Source organism: Furipterus horrens, unplaced genomic scaffold, assembly GCF_987537825.1.
Source record: "Furipterus horrens unplaced genomic scaffold, mFurHor1.1.pri manual_scaffold_7, whole genome shotgun sequence".
Lineage (NCBI taxonomy): Eukaryota > Metazoa > Chordata > Mammalia > Chiroptera > Furipteridae > Furipterus > Furipterus horrens.
The window spans coordinates 106,287,379-106,314,514 of NW_028327177.1; the positions used below are offsets into that span (position 1 = coordinate 106,287,379).

General features: G+C 40.2%; 1 protein-coding gene across 1 annotated transcript in view; it reads right to left on the reverse strand.

Annotated features, from left to right (window-relative positions):
• Positions 1-26,625, reverse strand: part of NR2C2 (nuclear receptor subfamily 2 group C member 2) — a 113,254-nt gene extending 86,629 nt beyond the window's left edge. The window contains exons 1-2 of the mRNA XM_090284221.1: positions 26,580-26,625; positions 10,859-10,942 (exon numbers count right to left, since the gene is read on the reverse strand). Of these exons, the coding sequence (XP_090140347.1) occupies positions 10,859-10,918 (60 nt within the window). The 5' untranslated portion in view covers positions 10,919-10,942; positions 26,580-26,625. The remainder of the gene's footprint in view (positions 1-10,858; positions 10,943-26,579) is intronic.
• Positions 26,626-27,136: the final 511 nt, after the last annotated feature.

Below are 27,136 nucleotides of genomic sequence, written 5' to 3' on the forward strand. Positions count from 1 at the left end.
AAGAAGTGACTGGAAAGAAGTATTCAATATGATGAAAAGCAAGGACCTACAACCAAGACTACTCTATCCAGCAAAGCTATCATTTAGAATGGAAGGGCAGATAAAGTGCTTCCCAGACAAGGGAAAGCTAAGAGAGTTCATCATCACCAAGCCATTATTATATGAAATGTTAAAGGGACTTATTTAAGAAAAAGAAGATCAAAACTATGAACACTAAAATGACAACAAACTTACAACTATCAACAACTGAATCTAAAAAATAAACAAATCCAACTAAGCAAACTGGAAAAGGAACAGAATCATAGGTATAGGGATCATCTGGAGGGTTATCAGCTGGGAGGGGGAAGGGGGAGAAATGGGGAAATGGTGCAGGGATTAAGAAGCATAATTGGTTGGTACAAAATAGACAGGGTAAAGCCAAAGAACTTGTATGCATGACCCATGGACATGAACTAAGGGGGTGGGATTGCTGGGCGATAGGGGGTACTGAGCAGAGGGGAGCAAAGGGGAAAAAATTGGGACTACTGTAACAACATAATCAATAAAATATGCTTAAGAAAAAGAAACAGTACAGTGAACACTGTATTAAACATAAAAAAAAAAGCAATGAGTAAGGACTGAAGCAGGAGGTCAGAAGACTTTCAGAAGGAGTGTTTTTTAGGGGAAAAAGGAAACAAATTTCTCTGTGTGTGTGACATTGATGTATTCTGGCAGCCAAGGAGAGTGGACCAGAATGCGCATGTGTGAACAGTGACAACTTCACTGTACTAGTCAGTGGGGGCAGTAGATGCTGTTAAGTGAGCATGTGTACTGTGTGGCCGTTGCATTCAAAATGACTGGTAAAGCAATGAATCTCCATCAGATTTTCCCTTTGCTTGAACATTTCTCCACAAAAACTATTTGGATAATTGAGAAGGCTGCAGCTATGGGCAACTGGTGACTGGCAGCTTTATCATGATAACACTCCTGCTCATGCATCACGTCTCATGCACAATTCTTTGGCAAAACACCAAATCAGGTGACTCAGCTCCTCTACAGCCCAGATTTGGTGCCCTGTGACTTCTGGCTTTTCCTAAAACCAAAATCACCTTTGAAAGGGAAGAGATTTCAGACCCTCAATGAGATTTAGGAAAATATGATGGGGCAGCTGATGGTGATTGGGAGAACTCTGTGAGGACCCAAACTGCCTAATTTGAAGGGGACTGAGGCATCATTGTTCTATGTGCAATGTTTCTTGTATCTTCCTAAATAAATATCTTCTTTTCCCCATATTACATGACAGGATACTTTCTGGACAGACCTCACATTCAGTGAGATGATGAGTATGGCACACTGTATCATACAGTACATGGCATATAGCTATAGATAAATGTTAGATAAAAACCTTACAAAACTGAAATCAAACGGTATATGCTGCAGTGTTTTAATTTGTAGTTTATTGTATATGTACTCATGCTTTACTGTTTTTGAAAGTATGTAATTCCAATTAAAAAGTGGAAGTTGTCACAAGTTCCTTTAGTTTTCTTAAAATTTTTTTGTTCTTTTATTTTGGAATATATTTCCTAATTTTGGAAGTGACATCTGGTTGCTGTTATTACTTTTAAAAAGTTTTATTGAGATAAACCACCTACTATATAATCTACCCATTTAAAGTATATAATTCAATAGTTTCTAGTATACAGTGTGGGGCAAAAGTAGGTTTATAATTGTGAGAACATGAAACATTTTATTCTTGTATTAATTATTGTATCCTTTTCCATACAAACAACTGTAAACCTACTTTTGCCCCACCCCATATTTACAAATATGTGAAAGCATCATCACAGTCAATTTTAGAATATTTAATCACCTAAGGAGAAAAAATACCAAAAATCCTATACTCTTAGATATCACCCTAATAACCAGCCCTAAGCAACAACCAATCTACATTTTATCTCTATAGATTCCCCTGTTCTGGAAATTTAATATGAATGGAATAATATAGTACATGGTCTTTTATGACTACCACCTTTCACCGAGTATATTGTCAGGTTCATCCACGCTATAGCAAGTGTCAGTACTTCAAATCTTTGTGTGCCTGAATAACATTCCATTGCATAGATTTACACCCCATTTTGTCATCTATTTGTCAGTTGATGGACATTTAGCTGTTTCTACCTTCTGGCTCTTTTGAATAATGCTGCTATAAACATTCATGCAGAAGTTTTTGTGGAGACATATGTTTTCATCTCTTTTGGTTATATACCTAGTAATGGAATTGCTGGGTCATAGGGTAACTCTATGTTTAACTTTTTGAGAAACTGCCAGACTGTTTTCCAAAGTGACCATACCATTTTACATTCCCACTAGCAATGTAGGAGATTTTAAATTTCTCTACTCCCTCACCCACACTTGTTATCTGATTTTTTATTTCTAAGCATTCTAGTGGAAGTGAAATGGTATTTCACCGTATTTTGATTACAGTGGAAATTAATGAAACAGAGAGTACAAAAACAATAGAGGAAAAATATCAGTGAAACCAAAAGGTGGTTCTTTGAAAAGATCAAATTAGCTAGTCTGACCAAGAAAAAATCAAATTACTAGAAGCAGAAATGTGTGCGGGGAAATAGCAACTGACATTACAGAAATAAAAAGATTGCAAGGATTATAAAGGAATACTGTGAACAACTGTATGCCAACAAACTAGATAACTTAAGTGAATAAATTCTCAAAAAGACACATATTACTGAAACTGACTCAAGAAGAAATAGTATGAATACACACATTACAAGTGAATACACTAAATTAGTAACCAAAAAAAATACCCACAAAGAAAAGCCCACACCCAGATGGCTTCATTGCTGAATTCTATCATATATTTGAAAAATACTAAATAAAAACCCTACTAAAATATAATCTTTCCCTGAAGAATTATCTGATTTAAGAAAATTAATACTAATTCTTCATAAATAATTTCAAAAAACAGAGAGGTCAAACAGTTTCCAAGTGGAAAGGCAGACTTTAAATCCAGGTGATCTGGTTCCAGAGTTTACACTCTTGACCACTGTATTAAACCATTTCTATGCATAACTGAATAAATTTGAACACATTATATAGGGCATCAAGTTGTTACTTTATATTATCCAACTTTTGTAGTTTACCTTGAGCTTTGTGATTTATCTGGTCTATATAGATTACAAGATGGCTGATCTCGAGAAAATCATTTGCATATTGAAAATGTTGATTTCATTCATGGAGCAAAAGCATGGCACCTACTAGAGCTCTTTATACATTTCTTAATTTTTTTAAAACCTCACCAGAGGATATGTTTTATTAGTTTGAGAGAGGGAGAGAGAAGAGAGGGAAGGAGGAAGGAAGTGGGGGTAACAAAGAGAGAGAGACAGAGAAACACTGGCTGCCTCCCATATGCTCCCCTATGCTCCCCGACCAGGAATCAAAACCACAACCTACATACATGCCCTGGCTAGGAATAAAACCTGCAACCCTTTGGTGTACAGGATGATGCTCCAACCAATGAGTCACCTGACCAGGGCTCTTTATACATTTTTTAAAAAAGATTTTATTTATTTATTTTTAGAGAGAAGGGAAGGGAAAGAGAAAGATCAATGTGTGGTTGCCTCTTGTGTGCCCCCAACTGGGGACTTGGCCTGAAACCCAGGCATGTGCCCTGATTGGGAATCGAACCGGCAACCCTTTGATTGGCAGGCTGGCACTCAATCCACTGAGCCATGCCAGCTAGGGCTTTTTATACATTTTAATTTCAATAACTTCTCACAACAATCCCATGCGATAGGTACTATTATTCCCATTTTCTAGATGAGAATACTGAGGCCCAAAGCAATCACCCAGATAGCAAATGGCAGGACCTGGACTTAAACCCCAATCTCTCTGATCTCTATGAGCCTCCTTTCCTCTTTGGAAGGCCATCCCTCTAGTTTGGCCCATCTCATGCTTGACCCCTTTGAAGAGAGCTCTTGGGAAGCAGATGTGCAGTCCTACTATTCACCTGGGTGCCTTCTCTGGTGGATGGGCAGGAAAAGTGGTATGTTCCTTCACTGTCTCCTGAGTAAATAAACAGCTGTCCCAAACTGCCTGTTCATAACCCCTCAATTTAGACACTTAATTCCCACTCAATTAGTGCTTCCCACTGAAACGGACTGAGGATGAACTGTAGGTTCTCTTACTTGTTTAGCAGATCTAATACACGGGTAGGCAAAAAGAGCTTTATAGTTATGAGTATGCAAAGTGTTATTTATTAATTATTGTATTATTTCCACCTGAACAACTGTAAATCTACTTTTGCCCACCCCATATATACAGCCACACAACTGTGTAGTGACATTTTGGTCAATGATGGGCCACATATACAACTGTGATCCCAAATAATTATAATAAAGCTGAAAAATTCCTATTGCTTAGTGACTGCATTCTTTGTTTGTGGTGATGCTGGTGGAAACAAACCTATTGTGCTGCCAGTCATATAAAAGTATGGCACATACAATATGTACAGTATATAATACCTGATAATTATAGTAAGTGACTATGTCATTGGTTTATTTACTATACTTGTCATTGTTATTTTAGAGCATACTTTTTACTTATAAAAAACCTTTGCTGTAAAACAGGATGCTGTTATGCCTGCAGCAGCCTCATACATCTCGTTTACCACATCTCTTGATTGTATAATTTTTCTTGTTTGATTAAATTTTGTGTTGTTTTGTACAGTAACATGCTATACAAACTTGTAGTCTAGGCGCAATAGACTATACCAGCGATTTTCAACTGGTGTGCTCCAAGTGACACATTGGTGTGCCTCAAGAATTTTAAAAACGTGGAATACCTGACTATTTAGTCAGGAGCACTCACCTCTTTTCCCTCAGATTATCAAATAAAAAAATAACAGCCAACACAATTGCCATCTGGTGTGAATGAATCAAAATCATACCTAGTTTTTTGATCAGATTGTTACAGAAACAGGGGAGTCCAAAAACAAACCCCAGAGTTTGCGGCTGGGAGATAGGAAGCAGGAAGCAGCTTTCAGGATGCCCTTGCATTCCTGGAGCTAGTGGCTGGATACATTGTTGCAAAGATCCACTTTACTTCCAAGACTCAGGAAGATGGGAGGGATCTTGGACTGTGGGCTGGTAGGGAAGAAGCAGACTGAGCCTAAGTAGGGTTCTGTGAATGGTCAGAACTGTTTGCAACAACCACTGCGTGAGAGGACGCAGGGGGAGAGAGGAGGCAGGGAGGAAGAGGGAAGGAGCTGCAGACATTTTGGGCTGGCTCTGGCTCTAGGAGGCTCTCTCTCTCAGGCTCTCTCTGGCCCTCACGCCCTCACTCTCTGGCTCTTGTGGGCTCCCTCCATCTGGCTTGGAGAAGGGATCTCCAGGCTGCTTTAAGAAGAGGCTTTTGCCAGGCTGCTTTGAGAAGGAGAGGAGATCCATGCGATTTGTAGGAAGAAGGCAGTTTACAAGGAGGCTGAGAATCCAGGCGGTCCTGCATTGAGAGCTGGAGGGCACCACGGCACAGAAAGGACCTCCCCAATCAGAACTGAGTGATTGGCAGCTACTGGTAAAGCTGAACTGTGCCTAGGAAGTAGGGAAACGGTGTTTCTGACTTTCCTAAGACTGGCCAGGTCTGGGAGGGGGAGGCAGGACTTTGTGTAAATAAACAGTTCTTTTTCTTTTCACCAAACTCTGGTATTCAGAGTTATGATTCTGGCGGTGGGCAATCAGCCCCTAATTAAACAGCCCGTGGGTTCTGTTTCAATCGAAGCAGCCCAGGGATTCTGTTACAAGATCAGCAAAAAATATATTTTTTGGTGTACCAGAGAATTTTATTTATTTTCCATTTTAAAATAATTTTTAGCCCTGGCTGGTGTGGCTCAGTGGATTGAGCACCGGCCTGTGAACCAAAGGGTCACCAGTTTGATTCCCACTCAGGACACATGTCTGGGTTGTGGATCAGGTCCCCAGTTGGGGGCATGTGAGAGGCAACCACACATTGTTGTTTCTCTCATTTTCTTTCTTCCTCCATTCCCCTCTCTCTAAAAATAAATAAATAAATAAATGAAATAAGTAAAATCATTTTATCTTTCAATTATGGTTGACATATATTATTATGTTAGCTTCAGATGTACACTCCAGTGATTAGACATATAACTTAACTAAGTGATTAGCCAGATAAATCTTGCACCTGTCTCACACCATAGTTATTAGAATATTATTGACTATATTCCCTATGCTATACTTTACATCTCCATGACTATTATGTAACAACCAATTTGTACTTCTTTTCCTTTTTTAATCTTCACCCGAGGATGCTTTTTCCTTGCTTTCAGAGATATAGGAAGGGACTGAGAAACATCGATGTGAGAGAAGCACTGATTAGGTTTCTCTCTTACATGCCAGGACCAAGGGATCACATGAGCCCAAACCAACAACCTAGGTATGCGCCATGACTGGAATCAAACTCACAACCCTTTGTTCACAGGATGATGCCCCAAATAAATGAACCACACCAGCAAGGGCCAATTTTTACGTCTTAATCCCTTTGCCTATTTCACTGATACGACCAACCCCCTTCCCATCTGGCAACATGAATTTCTGTCCTGTTTGTTGGTTTGTTTTCTTAAATTCAATTGTTGATAGATAAGCATTTATTGTCATTTTATTTTTTACATTTTTAACCTTTTTTTCCTTCTTTTTCAAGAAGATCCTTTAACATTTCTTTTAATACTGGTTTGGTGGTGATGAACTCCTTTAGCTTTTTCTTCTCTGGGAAGCTCTTTATCTGTCCTTTGATTCTAAATGATAGCTTTGGGTAGAGTAACCTTGGTTGTAGGTCCTTGTTTTTCATCACTTTGAATATTTCATGCCAGTCCCCTGGCCTGAAAAGTTTCTGTTGAGAAATCAGCTGACTGTCTTATGGGATGTAGGTAACTAACTGCTTTTCCCTTGCTGCTTTTAAGATTCTGTCTTTAACCTTTTGCATTTTAATTATGATATGTCTCAGTGTGGGCCTCTTTGGGTGCATCTTGTTAGGGACTCTGTGCTTCCTAGACTTAATGTCTATTTCCTTTTCCTTGACCAGGTTAGGGAAGTTTTCTGTCATTTTTTTTTTCAAATAGGTTTTCAATTTCTTGCTCCCTCTTCTCTTTCCAGCACCCTCATGATGTGAAAGTTGGTAAGCTTGAAGTTGTCCCAGAGGCTCCTCACACTATCTACATTAAAAAAATTTTTTTTCTTTTTGCTCTTTTGACTGGGTGTTTTTTGCTTCCTTATATTCCAAATTGCTGATGTGATTCTCTGCTTCATCTACTATATTGTTAATTCCCTGAAAATGATTAGTTTCTGTTAGTGTAGCCTTCATTTCTGACTGGTCCTTTTTTATGCTGTTGAGGTCCTTACTAAGCTCATTATAACCAGTGTTTTGAACTTTGCATCCAGTAGATTGCTTGTCTCCATTTTGTTAGTTCTTTTTCTGGAATTTTAATTTTTTTTTCATTTTGGACATATTTATTTGTCTTACCACTTTGTCAGGCTCCCTGTGTTTGTTTCTATGAATTAGGTAGAGCTGCTATGTCTCCCAGGCTTGGTAGAGTGGCCTAATGTAATAGGTGTCCTGTAGGGTCCAGTGGCACAGCTTTCCTGATCACCCAAGCTGAGTACTTGAGGTGTGCCCATATAGGTGTGTACACCCTCCTGTAGTAGTTGAGCCTTGATTGGTGATCAATGGGAGGGATTTACCCTCAGGTCTATAAGCTGCAAGGACTGGCAGTGACCATCGACCTCCAACCATGGTGGAGTATCAGTTGCAAAGGGGCCCACTCCTCAGAGGAGGACTTACTTCAGCAGTGCTCTTGTGCCTTGAACATGTTGCTTGTGGAGGTGTTCGGGTAGTAATGCTTCAATGTAGTCTGAAGCTGTCCACTGGGTGTGCTGGCTCTGGGGCCTCTCAAGAGGTACAGACCAAGGTCAGCTGCCACCTGTGTTCTTTCCCAGGGACACCTGGCATTAGCTACGAAGTGATCTGCAGATGACTGTTATTTGTGCTGGGCTTGGAGGTGCCCAGGTGAGGCCAAGCTGTGAACCAACGCTGGCTGCTGCTGGTGCTGAGGCTGGGGCCACTTAGCCAGAGGTACGGGACATGCTGAGAAGAGATGCTGCTTGTTTGAGAGATTTTAGGAAAATCTGAAGCATAAGCCAAGACAGGTCATTTGTATGAAAAAGCCACTGAAAAGGTATTGGCTCAGCCTGAAAGTTGGGTGAGGCGGGGCCTCAGGGAATCACTAGGGCAGGGTAAACAATATGAGCCAGGTTGATGGAATCTCAAGATATGGTACCTGCCTGCCGTCTCTATGGTGAGGCAGGTCTCAGAAAAAGGCCTCTGCCAGCATTTCTCTCTGGGAGAAAGCTGCTCCTTCCAGCTCTTGTCCTCATGCCAGACAATTCAGTGCCTCCTCATCCTAGTGCCCTCAAGCTGCTGCTCCAATACTAGAGATCAGAAGAAGTGAGTCTGAATAAGTCTATGCTAGGACCGTCTAAGAGGAACTGCTTGGAATCCCGGAAGTCCTCTGTCTCCTCCAGCTTCATTTCCCTCTGGTTTTATATCTAGAAGTTATGGGGACTTTTCTTTCTACCACTGGAACCCTGAGCTGGGAGGTCTGGGACACCCTGCTTCACATTGGGGACCTCTACAGCCAAGATACCTCTCCCAAGTCGTATCCACAGCACATGGGTATGGGACTAGCATGTTTCATGTCTCTGCCTCTCTTACTTGTCTTGATTTGGTCTCTTTAATTCCCTAGTTGTAAGACTTCCATTCAACCAGATTTCGGGCAGTTCTGAATGACGGTTGTTCTGTAGTTTAGTTGTAATTTTGATGTGGTTGTGAGAAGAGGCAAGTATCGTGTTTATGTATGCTGCTATCTTGCCTGGAAATCATCACCATTGGTGTGTGAAGAACTTAAGTAATTAGTATATGCATGCCATGAGGTGGAAAAGGTTGAAAATTACTAAACTATACTATGCACCCCAGGTGTGCATACAGTAGGGAGGCTAGACCATCCAAGTTTATATAGTGCACTCTATGATGTTTGCACAACAGAACTGCCTAACAATGAATTTCTCAGACGTATCCCTATTGTTAAGTAGTACATGACTGTAGTTATAATATGTAGTTCAAAGTTATTAAGTTCAAATTTCCTAAGAACACATGCATTGCTTCTTGGCCTTTTGGCTAAGATCAAGTGCAAAGAACACACGCACATACCTGTCCCTCATAATAATAACAAGGAAATCTAGGGAATATTTTAAATAGGAAGCTGGCTTTTGCACTCTTGTTGAAGATGCCTATTATTTTGAAAATCTCCTAAAACTGTACTTTTTGTCATGGGAAACAATAGTTGCACTAAGTTAATACTATATGAAATTCAATTTCCTGAAGGAAGTAAGGTACTTGACAGAAAATTTTAGCTAGCGTATTTTCTGAATGTACACACAAAATATATTAACCTGTAAGTTACTATAGGTTAGCCCTATACATTACTAAATGCAACTCTTCCTCTTAAAGAATTAACAATGATCTCTTTATGGCAGTGATCCATAGTCTCTAAATCAGCCTCAACTAGAAACTATATTAAATGCAAGATAACCCTAAATATTTGAAAACCCAATGGTTTTCAAGGTAATTATTCCTATTAGAAACTAAAGCAACAAATAACTGCAAACATTTTAATAGGTCATTGGTCTTTCAAAAATATAATAAAAAATGAGTGAAATCCATCTGCTATCATCTTTAGTTAATATAATCATTATTTGCTGGAGGAAGGGAATGATTAGTTATACTGTTGCCTTCAAGTTAATAGCTGATCTAAAATCTGAAAAATCTGCTCACTAACTTTTACTGGTTTAAACTGGCATGTATATACTTAATGTTTTATTTTTTAAAATACTTTCTGTAAATGTCCATTCTTTCATAAATTTGCATTTTTGCCCTAGAAATATGAGTACTGGTTCAAAAATACAAATCTGAATCCTTCTAAAGGGTCCTGGTTGCAGTATGATGCATTGTTTATTGAAGACGTTTTGGAAGAAGTGAAACAGAACTGAGTCAGTGTGCCCTTGGCCAATTACTTATCTTTGGACCTTGGTTTCCTTACTTTTGAAATGCAAATAATGATCACACCAACCTCATTAGGTTGTTGTGATGATTGAACACTTTGCATAGGACCTGGTACAGAGTGAAAAGTCTGGCCCTATTTCCCTCCTTTACACTTCAAGTTGCCTGAACATAGCCAGCTCTTTCAGGTCTTTTTACAGGTATCTGAGTTATGCCACCCCACCCACCTCCAGGATCACCTTCCTCACACGGAGTTGTACTTTTATAATTACTTTTTAATCAGGCTCTGAAAATGCCAAAGGAAGGAACATATTTCTCAGCCCTCAGCAAAATCCCCAGTACAAGGTAGATGGTTAATAATGACTGCAGAATGCACAGAATCGGGTTTCCCACCACACCACAATATTAACAAAGTATCAAATGTGGAATAAACTAAGACAAGCCTTGGAGTTAATGCTGTACTCGCATGTTTGAGAAACATCTAGATTCTTTTAGTCCAAGGTCAAAATTTTAAAAGTCACCTGTTGTATGCGATTAGGCCACCCTACTCATGCAAAGGAACAAAGGAGTAAATGTTTTTGTCATTTTCATATATTTTCTTTCATGGCAACATCCTGCTTTGGGTTTAGATTACATGCTGACCTCATTGGGACTGTTTTCAAAAAAAGAGCACACTGATGTACTTTTGCTTTCAAAAGCAAGGGTGCCAGCTATTGTGCTAGCCCCTGTCACTCACCTCAGCCACCTGCTGGGTCCCCACTCTGTTCTGAACCAGCCCCTCCATATTTGTAGCCATGGTGAAGCAAGATCATTAGAGAACCTGTTTGGAAAGATGCAGCAACTTCTATCAGGTGGAGAGAAGCCAGACGATTTGAAAAATATCAGCAATCAAAATTCACCTTTGATACTGTCTTGTGTAGATTTTGTCCTCTATAGAAAACAGCTAGCAGGCTAAACTTATCTGGATATGCTGCCCCAGATTCTTCAATTACAGGTACCAACATTAATTAGTAGAAACATTTCAATTTGGAAACAAGACTTTCTCTGGTAAATATAGACAAAGATTAATTTGGAACTTTAATTATCAGCTCTCTTGGGTTGTAACACCTTGGTTCACCTCTCAGGGACGTGGGAATCACACCTTTTTAGATGTCTGTCACATTATGCTGAATAAGAAGGTGGCTACCTGAGAAAAGTGTGAGATCAGCTTCAAATACAGAGCACTCGATTGCTATCATCAACTATACTTCTGTTACTAGTGGCAGTGTGAGAACCCAGCCCAGGTGCAACACACCTCACTCTTAATATTATCACTAACAAAGAAAGAAAAGAAGTATGGAAACTGCATTACTAAAGTGGGCTAAGAACATGGTACCCATAAATTTATCAATTCATATCTTTAAGTGTTCATTAAAGTAGAAAAATAGACAATTCCGCTTCCTATTAATAGAAAAAAATAGTGTGATCATTTGTAAAAACTAAGGAAGATTATCTAAAGACCAAAAATTGTGCTAGTCTCCTGGGTCAGATCATTTCAGTACTAGCACTTTTGGTGAAACAGAGCCCCTGGTCTCTTCAGGTCATAAAACCTAGCTACCCTGAATAGTCCCTAAACTCTTTTCACTGTAATACAAAGAATTCAGGATAAAGGGATTCCACTTTGTACCTAATTCCTGGACAAATCAGAAAGACTTCATTACTGGCTGTATAGGTCCCATGGTTAATAGGAGTACAAGGCTCTGGTATTTATTTCCAGCATTTACATTTACAAACTAGATGGTACTACTGCTTAGTGTATAATATACACAACTGCATACACAGTTCATTTGCTTGGTCCTTCCTCAATTACAAATTTTGCAATGTAATTTTACACTTTCGTGTAGTTCTTACCTAAAGTATTATACTTATAAGCACTGATCTCTATGAAGCTCTTTCACTCTACTGTGACTTTCTCTATTCTTCTATCCGCTATCAGATAGGCCTCTTTATGATCACAATTCTCCTTCAGATTATTTTCCCAAAATAGTAATGAGAAATGGGAGCATGAAACACTGATCGACAAATATAAAATAAATGGCCCCTGCCTTCAAGGAGTCAAAATCCTAGAAGAGCAGGTACTGTGCCAGCTGCCACAGGATCCAGGTCACCAGTGTCAGTGATTCATCTTCACATAACAGTCACATAGTCTGAAATTACAGAGGTAGTGTTTCTGTTTATTTGCTCTTTTTAGTAAGTAGTTAAGACTTTTAACTGTTATTTACTTTCCCTTGTTTACAGAAGAAAAAGCATAGAGAAACTCTGGTCTTTTCCCTACTTGCAGTTTGGTTCCAACTAATAGAAATAGAGGAAAAAAAGCATCATTTCACAGAAAAGTCAACTGATTGTTGTTAAAAACACAATTACTGCATGTGAAGAGTCTAGAGTTCCATTTTCCCCCCTCAAAACAGAGCTAAGGAATAAAATGGATAAAGACAGCCAATAGGTATTACATATTAAGAAATAAAATCCATACACATAGCTGCAACTATTAATTTTTTTTTTTAAGAGAGAGGAAGGGAGGGAGGAAGAGAGAGGGAGAGAGACATAGGTGCAAGAGAGAAATACCGCTTGGTTGCCTTGTGTACGTGTCCCGACCAGAGACCAAACCTGCAACCCAGGCATGTGCCCTAACCAGAAGTCAAACCCATGATCTTCCAGTTTACTGATGACGCTCCAATCAGCTGAGCCACACCGGCCAGGGCTGCAACTGTTAATTTTTATCACTTTTAGGTGTTATTAGCATTTCTGTTCTATTATAAATTGCAGTTTTCATTAGGGAATATTATTGAGTAGTATAGACATAAGAGTACTAGAAAGACCTATCTTTCTATTGGCTTTCCCTAAAAGAGGTAGCTTGATCCTTCAAGTTTTGAGTTGAAGTGGATTTAATAGATGACTGCCTCCCTGATAAAAATGACTTAGTAACTCAGAAACTGTCAGTAATGAATCACTTTTAACACTAAATTTACAGGACCAATCAACCTCACATAGGGTGTGGGGGCTCCAAGATACTGCTAATGACCAATAATTACAGAGATTAGGTGATAGAGAAGTAGTGATTAACATGTTTAGCTTAGAAGAGTTTAATATTCTAGATATTAAGTCTTTGTTGATTACATAAATTATAAATATCTTCTACTCTGGAGCATATCTGTTTACTTAATTTATGGTGTCTTCTGATGAACAGAAGTTCTTAAATTTAATAAGGCTGAATTTATCATTATTTTCTTTTATAGTTTCTACTTCAATATTTTATTTGTAAGAATCCTACCCTATCTGAGGGTCAAAAGTATAATTTAATGTGTTATAAATGTTTAAGAGTTTTGTCCTTCAAATTCGATTCCTCAATCTATCTGAAAACTGATTTTAAAAAAGATTTTATTTATTTTTAGAGAGAGGGGTGAGAAGAGAGAAAGAGAGGGAGAGAAACATCAATGTGTGGTTGCCTCTCTTGTGCCCCAACTGGGGACCTGGCTCGCAACCCAAGCATGTGCCCTGACTGGGAATCGAACAGGTGACCCTTTGATTTGCAGGCCGGCACTCAATCCACTGAGCCACACTAGCCAGGGCTGTAAATGGATTCTTGAGTGTAATTAGAAGACTTTAATTACTTTTCTTCCTGTATGGTTAATCAACTTTCCAGCACCATTTTTTGAACAATCTATCCTTTACCTCACTAATCTGCAATGTTACATCTGCTGTATCTCAGCTTTCCCTGTATGTGTGGATGTAATTCTAGGTTCTGTATTATATTCCACTACTGTTACTTACCATTTTCCATGCCACTACCATTATCTTATTACTGCAGCTTTGTAATAAATCTTGTTCTCTGTTAGGCAAGTGCCCCCCACTCCCTGCAACTTGCTTGCTTTCTCACAACTTCCTAGATCATCTCAAACACTCAAGACCCAGAATAGAAACCTTTCTTTATACACATGAATTCTTACAATTTTTTATCTCACTGTTGGTTTTCTGCCTCCAAAGCACATTCAGGCATCAACAGCAGCTTTGGAACTGCTTAAAAATGAACAAGGAGGAATGTGCACCTTCAGGGAAAATAAGCAAAAACAGTGAGAATAACAGAGAAACTGAAAGAGAAATTATGAAAAGCAAGTGCTTTCAATAAAGATTCAAATTCAATGAGAGAAGATAAATAAGAAGGTGATTTCAAAAAAAAAGAAAGTTTTACATTTCACCATTTTTGGAACTCACAAACCATATTCTATTATCATATATAAATAAGAAAGACAGGTTTATTCCAGGATAGCACAATGTAAGAAGAACATCTTCAGGTGATATCAGAAAGTGAGGGAAAACATTTAACTCAAGTGCACAGGTTAAAAAAAAAAAAGACAATGTCAAGAAGATTATCACCTGAGAGCTTTTCTTACTGCTACCACAGCCATAGGCTATCCTAAAGACAGAAAGACGACATAGTAGGAGGAAAAGGCAGAGCACTTTGACAATGGTTGTCAATTAGGAGGTATACCCCTAGAATGAGAAGCTCCAGGAAATACTGTATTATGTCCACATGTAGTTTGAAAAACCACAGTCACTAGCACAATATAATTTTGCATTTGAAGTCTGAAAAAAGAACCTATTGCTTTGATACTACAAACTACACAAAGCACGTAAAAACAACCTTCTTGGCTGGTGGAACTAAGCATGATGATACTGGTAGTAACTAACACTGAGTGATTACTATACACCAGACACTGTTTAATAAGCACTATGGACAAAACAACATAGCTCTTGGTACAGAAACCTGAGGTTCTCAAAGGTCGGTCTTTGACCTATTCAGCTCCCTAATGCTTGAAGATTGCTCCTACACATAACAATCCAGGAAAAGAGCAAGTATCTTAAGTAAAAAAAGAAACAATTGCTACAGAATATTTTCCTAGCATAGTTTTAAGCTAATCAAGTTCAACCACCACCAATCTTTTTAAAGCAATTGCTATGAAATAGGAAATGAACTGACTGCTGAGAATTATCAACAATAAGAGGAGGAGGAGAAAGTCCTTGTCCTTAAAGAACTTTAGGAAACCAATAAAAGCTATGCAGTGTAAATGCTGCAATGAGTATCCAAAGGAAGAAGCACCTCCCTCTGCCTGTGGGAGCCAATGACAGTTATAGGAGAGGAGCTGGGTCTTGAAGGAAGAGCAGAAATTCAACAAGCAAAGAGGAGGATGGGGAGAGTCCTACGTACAGAGGACAGCACATACAGACTGGCAGGTATGAAGGAGAATGGCATATTTGAGGAACAGCAGGAGATCTGGTAGGGAATTGCTGGAGAGGTAAGGGGAGGACAGAGGCTGCCAATGTAAACAACACAGAACTATCAGAAGTCTGGCAGAAAAATGAAGTGATCACATCTGGATCTTCAAAAAATCCTTTAAGCAAAAGGGTGGAGATGATAGAGAAGGAAAGACTGTATGAGCATTAGAGGGCCAGTCAGGAAACGGCTGCAGCAAAGACTAGGTATGAAGGCATAGTCCTGAACTTAATTTGAACTTGACTTTTTCCTGTATAGCATACGTAGGACAACAGGGCATAATAAATAAAAACTGTAATACAGAATTTGTTTTATAACAAATTCTTTCAACGACAATGAGGTCAATATCACTCTTTAAACAACAAAGAAAGAAAGAACACCATGATGGCTCTGAATCAGCTCTTCTAGCCTCACAAAAAGTGTACACCTGACCAAACTTTGCAACCAGGGTTTCTTTAGTCAAGCAGAGCTACAGACCTCTGACTGGGAACACCTGAATAGCCAGTAAGTTGCCAGGACAGTTCAACTATGCTCTCCACAGGGGCAGGCTTAGGAGCCAGCGTCTCAGATAACAACAAACAAGCCCTGGGACAAAGAAACTCTGTCTTTATTGATAGGAATGGGTGAGCCTTTCCCGTCACAATTAACTGATTCACATTATCCATATTTATGTATTACATGGCCCATAATTATATAACATTCAAAAGTATCTACTGTCTTCTAAATTTTTCTTATTTATTAAATTTATTGGGTGACATTGGTTAACAGGGTCATATAGGTTTCAAGTGTACATTACTATGATACATGATCTGTATGTTGCAATGTGCACCTACCACACATAGTCAAATCATCTTCTGTCACCACACCCCAGTTCACGCTCTACCACTCCCCACCCCCTTCCCAATGGTAAGCACCACAGCGTTGTCTGTGTCTGAGTTTCAGTTTTCTATCCCACAGAAGAGGGATAGACAGCTAAGAATCATATAGTTCTTAGCTTCTTCTGACTGACTTATTTCACTTAGTGTAACATGCTCAAGGTCCCTACTGTCTTGATATTTTCTCACCCCAAAATACTGGGTTCTGAGGCTCTAGCTCTAAGTTGATCTCTCTGATACTAAACCACCTAAGATCACTGTGAAAATTAGATCTTAAGTATGTATGTAAGGGGCCTAACATGGTGCCTGGCACACAGCAGACACACACTACAGGGAAGCTGCTATTGGTACAAGAGATGATGCTTTTATTTTCTCAAAGAAATGTGAAAGCAGTAACTCAAACTATAAAGTGTATTACTCAGAAAGAGGTCTCTCATTTTTACATAAGATCCACATGAAATTTAAATATATTTCTATGTATCATATGCTCACATAGCATTTATAATCATTGTTAAGTTGTATAACTGCAAAATTAGGATAAATCTTGCAAATATTTAAAAATAAACCAATATGTAATAACTATTTGCAAAATACTACATAAGTATAGAACTTTTTGATAGGTTCAAGGTATCAGTATAAGTTTTGTTATGCTGTGATTGTCAGAGTCTTTTTATTTATACTCATGGGAAAACAAAAACTGAACAATCTAGACAGCATGAAAAAGAATTTTAAAAAAATGAAACATACATAGCTCAAGACTTGAAATCATGGATCAAAACTTGAAATCAGGAAATGGAAATTAAGTGGCAGATTTAATATAATACAAATGTTTGTCAAAAGATAAGAGGTTCATGGGGATGCTTCTAAGGTCAAGTTCATATATACACCCTGTTATGAGAAATCCTGCCGCTACTTAGACTCAAAGATACTTGCTTTTGGATCAGGTGATTTCCTGTGGTCCACAAGAAACTTATAACAACTCTGGACTATAGTAAGTGCTTCTGGGTAGGAGGTGGTGGGATGAAGAGTAAACAGTGGGGAAAGAAGGGTTCTCATCTATGGAGTTCCTATGCTACCACAGCAGTGCTATGATCTTCTGTATGGAGACTCCTGCTAAAAAAATCATTGTACACTGTTCATGATTTTCCTCACCTCCCCAAGGCCCAAAGTATGGGTGATGGTGATAAGAACTCTATTTTTTTTCTATTAGTGAGCCAGGGATAGATGGATGGAATGAAAGCAGACAGACTTTCTGAGAATCTACAATATGCCTTATATCAAACTAGGCATCATTTAATCCTTAAAATACCTTCTAAATAAGTATTTTTAGCTCCACCAATGCATACAGACAAAAAAAACAAACAAACAAAAAAGAACCTGAGACTCAGAAGTTTAATCAACTTTTTTCAAGTGTTCCAGCTAGTAAGAGGTGAGCCTAGGATTCTAACTCAGGCTTCTCTGACTCTAAGAACAAGACATTCCCTCTGTACCACAGTGCCCTTCAAAATTATTTCCCAGAAAATGTCAAGAGGAAGGACTTTTAAAAAGTGACAGGAGACCAGTTAATTACCTAAGGGAACAAACTGCTTATATTAATAAGCTAGATGATTTAATAACTCATTTATACAACCACTAATTCCTAAATATTGCAGGTCTTTAAATAATGTCATTTTGTTATGATATTGATGAGATGCCCTAGAAACTTACTCCCATTTATGTCAAGTAGCCTATGGTAAAATTGGTTTCAATATGTGTTTCACTTAAAAGTTGCAGAATCTGTTGACAATGGTAACTGAAGACTTACTGTATGTGCTTTATGTTTCAGTACTGCTCATAGAAATTTCTGACCTAGCTCCACCAAAATAATAACATGACAATTCTTTTGGAATTCTACCTACGTAACAGTCATATTGATTAAAATGGTGAGGATAATTTTACTGTCCTTTTTAAAGTAAAAATGTTTATTGAAGTACAACATGCAAATATAAAAGTGTACAAATCATAAATGAAACAGCTCAATGAATTTTCACTGAGCACAAACACTAACACCACTCAGATTAGTAAAACATTACCAGCACCCCAGAAGTCTCCCTTATACCCCCTCCCCATAGTCATTTACTTACTTCCCTTCTCCTCTCCTGACTTCCATTTTGATGGATTAGTTTTGCTTGTTTTTGAGTTGTACGTAATATATTTTTTGTGTCTCTGGCTTCTTTAGTTCATTATTTTTGTGGTAACCAAGAGTAATTAGTCCATTTTCATTGTTGTGTAGTATTACAATGTGTGACTACACAACAATTTATTTATCCATTCTATAGCTAATGAACATCTAGACCAGTGGTTCTCTACCTGTGGGTCGCGACCCCTTTGGGGGTCAAACGACCCTTTCACAGGGGTTGCCTAAGGCCATCGGAAAACACATATATAATTACATACTGTTTTTGTGATTAATCACTATGCTTTAATTATGTTCAATTTGTAACAATGAAAATACATCCTGCATATCAGATCTTTACATTACCATTCATAACAGTAGCAAAATTACAGTTATGAAGTAGCAACGAAAATAATTTTATGGTTGGGGATCACCACAACATGAGGAACTGTAAAGGGTCATGGCATTAGGAAGGCTGAGAACCACTGATCTAGACTGTTTCAAGTTTGGAGCTCTTAGGACTCCTACTTCTATGAATATTCTTGTATTGGGTTGGCCAAAAAGTCCGTATGGTTTTTTCCGTAAAATAAAAGATATATTTTTATTTTCACCAGTAACTTTATTGATTTGGATATTTTGAGTATTTTCACTGCCTCCTACATAGTATAATGTTGATTGTTCTCAATTAATGTCTTCATTTGATTGCTATCAACTTAAACTGGTTTACTCAACGGAGGAACATTACCGTCCAGCAAGAAATCTCCAGCACAAAACTTTGCAAACCACTTTTGACACATTTGATTAGTCACAGCACCTTCTCCACACACTGTACAAATCTTTTTTTTTTTTGCATTTCAGTTGCATTTTTACCATACTTGAAATAATAAAGCACAATATGCCAAAAATGTTGGTGTATTTTTTTCCATTCTCAGTATTAAAATGGCTATACAAAAATTCATCAATTTTGATAAGTGTTTTTTTAATGCATGCTGATATGACAGCTGTCACAATACAATCTAGCAAAAGTGTTTTGAATGAAGTCAGACAACTAAGTACTACTAGAGCCATCTTATGGAAAAACAAAACAAAACAACTTTTTGGCCAGTGTAATACATGCCTTTTGATGAAAGGTCAACTTTTCTTCATTTGAAAATTTTCCTTTTTTAAAAAACTGTCTTTTACTTCAGAAAAGAAACATACATTTAATTTTTTAAAAGCTGCATTGCACTAAATGTTAGGTAGCCTTGCTCTGACAAATCACCCGGAGACCATTCTAGATTGAACAGGTTTATTGAGGAAAAAGGGTGAAGTGAGATGGAGGGAAGAGAGAACTCCCGGACCAACTCTCAAGGGGCTGTAGGAGCAAGGGAAATGGGGATGGGGACTCCAGAGCCACCTCGAGGGCCCGTAAGGAGTCAACTACCTGAGCCTCTTGCAGGCGGTGTCTCCACATTTTGCCAAATACACATTTAGGTTAGGGTGAGCCTGTCCATCAACACATCCAGTAGGTTATTTACATCTCCCTGCTTTCCCCCCTACCAAGACAGTCAACATATGGGCCTTGGTCCATCAACATTTCCTCTGGGAAGGAGCAAAATCCATTATCATTTTCTATGGGAGAAGCTAGGACCAGGTTGATTTGTATATGGTTCATTTGCATACATCAAAAGTCCAGGTAGGCAGTCCATCAGCTTCCAATGTTCTGACACGAAATAAGTCAACAAACATGTTCTAATTACTAGTCTTTTAGCCAAAGGCTGACCTAGCCTCTGCAATATGGGCTTTTAACCTTGGTAAATACAATTTTTCAATAATTCCAGGATTACTCACCTAATCAACCAATTAAAAAGATGCATTGTTACAGAAGCAATAGGAGAGGGCGAGAGAAAGAGAATAAGGGTGGTATGCAGAGGCAGGCAGTTACTGAAGGTCCATGTGTGGGCAACCAAGTAAGAAACTTTAAATTTTTTTTTGCACGGCTTCTACCAATACATGAACAATAAAGGTAATATAAGGTGGCTCTTAGTAAAAGGATGAAGACTTCAAGTTTGAGTGCAGCACTGCCAGCCTCTCATTTCTCCTCCTTAATCTTCCGTAGCATTCATCCAATTTTCCAGCCCCCAGTACCTTCTTCCTCACCTCCCACTAATCCAAACAGGACAGGATGGTATCCTCTTTTACACTTGGAATGAAATACCTCCCTATCAGTAGTTAACATTCCCAGGGCTTAAAATCTTTGGGGTTACTGTCAATAACTATGGAATGAAAGGTTTCACCTCCTATTTAGGGATGTCAGGCCTCTTTTTACAGTGGAAGAGGTAATTTTTCTTGTCCTTAAAGATAACACTTCGTCCCTGTGGTTGGCTTTCATCATTATAAGCTACCTGGAGTCCAGGAGTAAATCAGAAAGGACAGTTGAGTGCCTGAGTTAGCCTATTCCTTCCTCATCCTAACAATTCACTTCCCATCCCTCTGCTCCAAGACTCCCAGATGCCACAGGTATGAATCTGCTCCTACTGGCCCAGTAGCAATGTCTATGCCAATGCCCCAATTTGGCCTTTCATCCCCTCTATCCACTACCCCTCATCATCACTGTGAGCTATGCTAGTTGAGTTACTGTTCCCAGGCAGTCCTGACTTGGTACAGAGCTCCTGCTGCTTCAAACTCTGTAGTTCCCAGGGCATCTAAAGAGAGGGTGAGGAGCCAGTAGCAGAAATAGGTGGCAAGGGATATGGGGAAGGAATGGCAGAATGGGAGGAATTACAAAGAGAATCTCAGCCTTCAGTCATGTTAGGTTAAAAGCAAGCAAAACTTCCAACCAATAAGAGCTTATCTTTCACAACGTGTGACAGGAACACAATTGTGTCCATCAGGTTAAAGATGATAATCATATCTGGAGGAAAAGTCAACATTACTGAAGTTCCACAAAACCAGTAATAAAGTGAAAAGAGCTAAACTAATAAACTCTGGCACATGAATTTTGCATCAGGTATGAGGCTGGACTTGAGCTCTAAGATGGATTCCTTCACAGATTCCTCCTATGTGGTTTTAAGGGAAACTACCTGCTTTAGAGTGTGCTTTCAGACTAAAGGAGCATATGGCACATAGGTAAGAGAACTCAAAGATAAAAACCCCAAATGAGAACCCTCAATATGTGGAGACACTAAGTTAGACACAAAAAGCCAGTGGTTCAGTGCCAAGGGCGGGGGTGGGGTGGGGTGGGATGTCTGCTCCACACAGGCTTACCTGCCTTGTTGTCTATGTTATTTGGACAAGAGACCCCTACTCCTGGCCCCAATCTCAGTGCTGGCTCCCCCTCTCCCCATTTTAAAAGTGGCAAAAGTATAAGCCTCAGAGAGCCTACCCACTGAAGGTTCCAGAGACAGGCACTGAACTGTTACTTGATTCTTTGGAGACAAATGTTAAGACTTCCCATCATTCCTATTAAATGAGGTTACTACACTTACATTTTTCTTCTTTCTGCAAAGGCATGTGCATGAGACTAAAACTTCAAGGTCACTCTACAACTTTTGGAAGCAATATATAAGCAATTTAATGTTTTAAGACAATATATAGCTTTTTCATTACACTATTAGTTATTTGGTTACCCTCAGTAATTAATTCAAGGAATCAAAACTGTTAAATAAATGATACCAAAAAATCCTATTGATGGCCAAAGGGAAGGGGGAGTGGGGGCTGGGTGGAGATGGGCAAGGGGGTTAGAAAATAGGGCTATCTGTAATAGTGTCAACAATAAAAAGAAAGTATCCTGTAACAGGATACAAAAAATTCAAAACCAAAGAATTAAAATGTGACTGTTATTGGTTTTAAAATACTATAACATTTTATTTTTTTAATCAATATTATATAAAAATAAGTCAACAAAAATGTTCTATTAACCAGACTCTGCAGTGGAAGCTTGACAAATAACTTTTGCAAAATCTGCTTTTAGCCCTAGCCAGGTGGCTCCTGAGGTAACTGATCGATGTTTCTTTCTCTTCCCCCCTCCCCTTCCTGTCTGTCTAAAATCAATAAACATATCCTTGGGTGAAGGTTCTTTTAAACCTGCTTTTTTGTTTATAAAACAAAACTTTTTGGCCAGTGTAATACATGCCTTTTGATGAAATGTCACCTTTTCTTCATTTGAAAATTTTCAAATTTTCCTTATTTTCAAATTTAACAATTAAAAGGTGATTCTCAATAATTCTGTTCCGTGAATCAATTTATCTTTAGAAGATAAATATTTAAAACTAATGACTACAGAGACTTTTAATTCTCAACTCCCTGCAAACTTATTAAAGGCTTCTTTTCTATTATTCCTGTGATAGAGAAAATGACCAGCATTTTTAATTTCAAGAAAATCATTGGTGCCCTGGCTGGTGTGGCTCAGTGGATTCAGCCTGGGCTTGCAAATCGGGGGATCGCCAGTTTGGTTCCCAGTCAGGCCACATGCCTGGGTTGCGGGCTGGGTCCCCAGTTGGGGCCATGCAAGAGGCAACCACACATTGATGTTTCTCTTCTTCTCTTTCTCCCTCACTTCCCCTCTCTCTAAAAGTAAAAAATAAATAAAATCTTAAAAAGAAAAGAAAAGAAAAAGAAAATCATTGGTGCTTTGTTTCTTCAGTTAAAGGAAATGGCATGATTATATTTGGGCTATCTGTTTATTAATGATTCCATATAAACTCATTAACTTTCATGTAATTCATTTGTAATTTAGTTAATTATTAAATACCTATTTCATGTCTTAAAAACTAACCATAAAACAAAATATAAGTGGGTAAAAAATTCATCTAGGTTATCTTATTCATATTTCCAGTCTGTGCCATATCTGTGAGGGGCTACTATCTAAATTCATCCAAATACTGTAACAAACATTTCATTACTGGCACTGCTATCTGAATTGCCAAACAAGCTCACACAAAAAGGTACCATTAATGAGAAGCAACTTAGTTATCAGTGATATCATAAATTATCAATTCATTCACCCAGCAAATAGTGCCAAGCATTCTGCTAAGTGCTGGAAATATAACAATGAGCAAAATAATTCCTGCTCTCATAAAGCTTACCGCATGGTAGGGGGAACAAAAATATCAAGCAATCATAGAAGGGAGTATAATTACAAAGTGAGACAATGGTTACAATGGAAAAAAACACATTGTAGTAAAGAATCTGATCTAGACTGGTACTGGGCATCAAAGAAGGTTACTCTGAGGAAATGATGCTTGAGCTGAGATCTGCAGAACTGGGGTATGTGTGGGAATGATATGGGGCGGGGGCAGGACACATGAGGATTTCAGGCCTGGGGTTAAGGTAAGTCACAGTATCAAGACGGCTGAAGGCAAGCCAGTATGTTTAGAGCACAGGGGGCTAGGGCTACAGGAATAAAATAATAATGGAAGATCTTCGAAGGTTTTAAAATAGAGAGCAGGAAAAGGGCCTCCACAATTACATTGGTTCTAGTGGGGCTTGAACAATGTAATGCTTGTAAAAGAGTATTATAAATTGTAAAGTACCTCATACATTTTGTTAGTACTATTAGTTCCACTACTTCGTTTTCTAAACAAAGTTTTGGTCTGGGTGCCAAGTAATAACCAAAAGCAGAAGAGCCAAAACTAGAACTCCAGTGTTCTAATCCAGTGTTCTGCCCCTATACCACACTGCCTACAAATTTCATTGTTTATATTCTTTAACTAGTCCAGTATCTCTATCAGACAGCTAGTGTTTCATAATGACAATAACTTCAATTATGAGTATTTACTATGTGCAAGGCATTTTTCTTTTTCTTTCTTTTTTTAAATCCTCACCCAAGGACATTTTCATTTGCTTTTTGAGAGAGAAACGACAATGTGAGAGAAGCATCAATTGGTTGCCTTCTTGGTTATCTTGGCAAGCACCCAGACTAGGGATCCCTGCCAAGATTTGGTAGAGGGGGAAGGGGCATCCCACTGGCCTGCACCCAGACGGGGGATGAATCTGCAACCTAGGTATGTGCCCTGACCAGGAATTGAACCCACAACCTTTCAGTTATGAGACGACGCTCCAACCACATCTGCCAGGGCTTAAGGCACTTTTCTAAGCTCTTTGATTACATTAATTAATGTAATCCTCAATTCTAGAAGGAAGGGTCTATTGTCCAGATGAAGACACTAAGGCTCAAAAAAGTTAACTTAACCAAAGTCACACAGGTAGTAAATGTTGGCACTGTTAACTAACACACTAATTAGCTTTTGCTTAAAACATTTTATGAGTGCATGTATAAGTGTATATGGGGAAGGAGTGGAGAGAAAACAAGAACTTTCTGTAAAGAACCACATTCACATATGCTTGAGGATATAGATCAGTGTCTTAGTCATCTCTGTATTCCCAGTCTAGCACCTAGTTCCTGGGGTATTCGTGAGGATCGGCAAATACTTGATGAATTGAAGATGGGTGGATATAAGGGGCTGACAAAGGATTTGAATCTGGAAGTGATTTTCTGAGTCCCTTTCCCAGGTCATATATTCATCAGCAATTCATTTGACAGCTTTATTTTCCTTAACTTTTTTTGTGTGTGTTAAGTTGGAGATGTAGTGTCTGTTACCTCTGTCATATTTCACAGACTTTAGCCTGGAGAGATAAGAGTGAGATAATGGAGAGAACAAAGAACTAGTCCCAACGACTTTCTAGCCTAAAACTATTTTTTATTGTCCTGTTCTCAAATCACACCAAATGCTTTTCCTCCTGGGCCTTTATACTTGTGGTTCTCTATTCATTCCTTCTTTGGGTTCCTTCTTCAAACATCACCTCTTTACAGTCTCCTAACCACCCAATCTAAATTTGTCTCCTCTTGCCTTCTTTAATACATTTCATTTCTTTCCCAGAATTTACCATTGTCTGAAATTTATCTATTCATCCCCACCCCCAATTCTAGGAGGGCAGAGGCCTTGTCTTGCTGGTTCTCTGGATGTATCACTACTGCCCCAAACTAAGCAAATAAGCATTTACGTACTCAGCGAAAAAAAAGAGAATTACCTGATTCACCTGTGTTCTCTCACGCCCTCAATACACTTAATCTTTCCACTCCTGGTGCTTCTACATCCGATTTTCAACAATAACACCATTTTTACATTACTCTGGAGTTCACAAAGTAGCCTGGAATCCATTTTCTGAGTAGAGCACCTCAACAGTCCTGAGAAGGGAGGTCCAGCCTAGCAAGAAGGCCCATTCTCATCATTTTACAGTCTATGAAATTGAGTCTCAGAGGATTCCCCCGCGGCTGCGACGGAAATACGAGGAGCCCTGAAAGGTGTCCAGATCCCGAAAAGTCTTTCCCACGAGTCAGCACCATGGATTCAAGATGCTTTGCAACCTTTATTGATAGTGTTCTATACTACACATTTTGGACGCGTTCCAGGCTGGGAGAAGACGCCCCGCTCCTCCCCGTGTCCCCGTGCGCCCCAGAATCCCTCGCCCTGACCGCGCCCCCGGGCCCCACTCCCCGCCCTGGCCTCTGCTCCGGCCCCACTAGGACTCAACCTCCACGCGGGGGCCGCCCTCTCCGGCCCTATCCAATCAGCGGAGCTTTAGGAGGCGTGGCCACAGGCCCCGTCTCTCCCGTCTGGGTACCAATTGGTCAGCAAAGCCGTCATTCACAAGGTCGCGCTCTATACCCGCCTTCCGCCCTCCCCGTCAGGAAAAACGGCGGTTGGGCCTTGGCGGCCAACAGCACAGGAGGAGCGGAGGGGCGAGGAGCCGGGGAGCGAGGGGAAGGAGGCACTGCAGGGAGAAGGATGACAAGAAGGAGGGAAGGTCGGCTCAGCCAAAGCCATCTCCATCGAGAACAAAATGGCGGCGCTGGCGAAGGGCCAACCGTGAGGCGGGGCTGCGGCCATTCCCCCTCTGCCCCCACCCTCGCGCCGGCCAGGCCGGTCAGGGGGAGCTCGCTCCCTGCTCCCGGCGCGGGAGGGAATGGGAGGGGAGCGGCCCGGCCCACTATGCAAAGCGTCCGGCGCCGCCGCCCCGTGGCAAAGGTAAAAGGGTCGGGTTCAGCCGCTGCCACGGCGCCTCAATGTCCGCGCGCCAGGACCGCCCCCTCCGCCGCCGGCCCGACCCCGCCCCAGCCCTTTTCCAATTTTACCTCAGGATTTGGCGCCAAAGCAGCCTCGAAGCAGGTCCCGTGTCTGCGGCGGGCGGCCCCCGGCGCGGAGGGCAGGGCGCGGGGAGGCCGGGCTCCCGGCGTTAGCGGATGGCGGGAGCCCCGGGGCCGCAGGCTCGCGGGGCAGCGGGCAAGAGAAGAGACGCCGAGGTGGAAGCGGGGGGCGGCCCGGGGGCGCCGCCAGGGTCGCGGGTAAGGGGGGGTTTGTTATTGTTTTTGTCAGTGAAAGGTCAGAGTTCGTGACCCCAGTGCCGCTGCCGCCGCCGCCCGCGCGCTGGTAGGAGGAGGGCGAATGTTCTTCTTCCTCTTTCCAGCGCCAGCCTCGCCGCGGTCGTGGGGGGCGGGCGAGCACCCGATTGGCTGAGCCACGCGCGCTCACCGGAACGCCGCGGCTGGCGCTGCTTCATCCGGCCCCTCGCGGGCCCGGCGGGGCGGCAGCGGCACTCACTGCCACTGCCTGACGCCTGACGCCTGATACCGGGGTCTGCACTATTCTCCCTGGAAACCTCGAACCCGGATTCAGTCGGCACAACCATCAG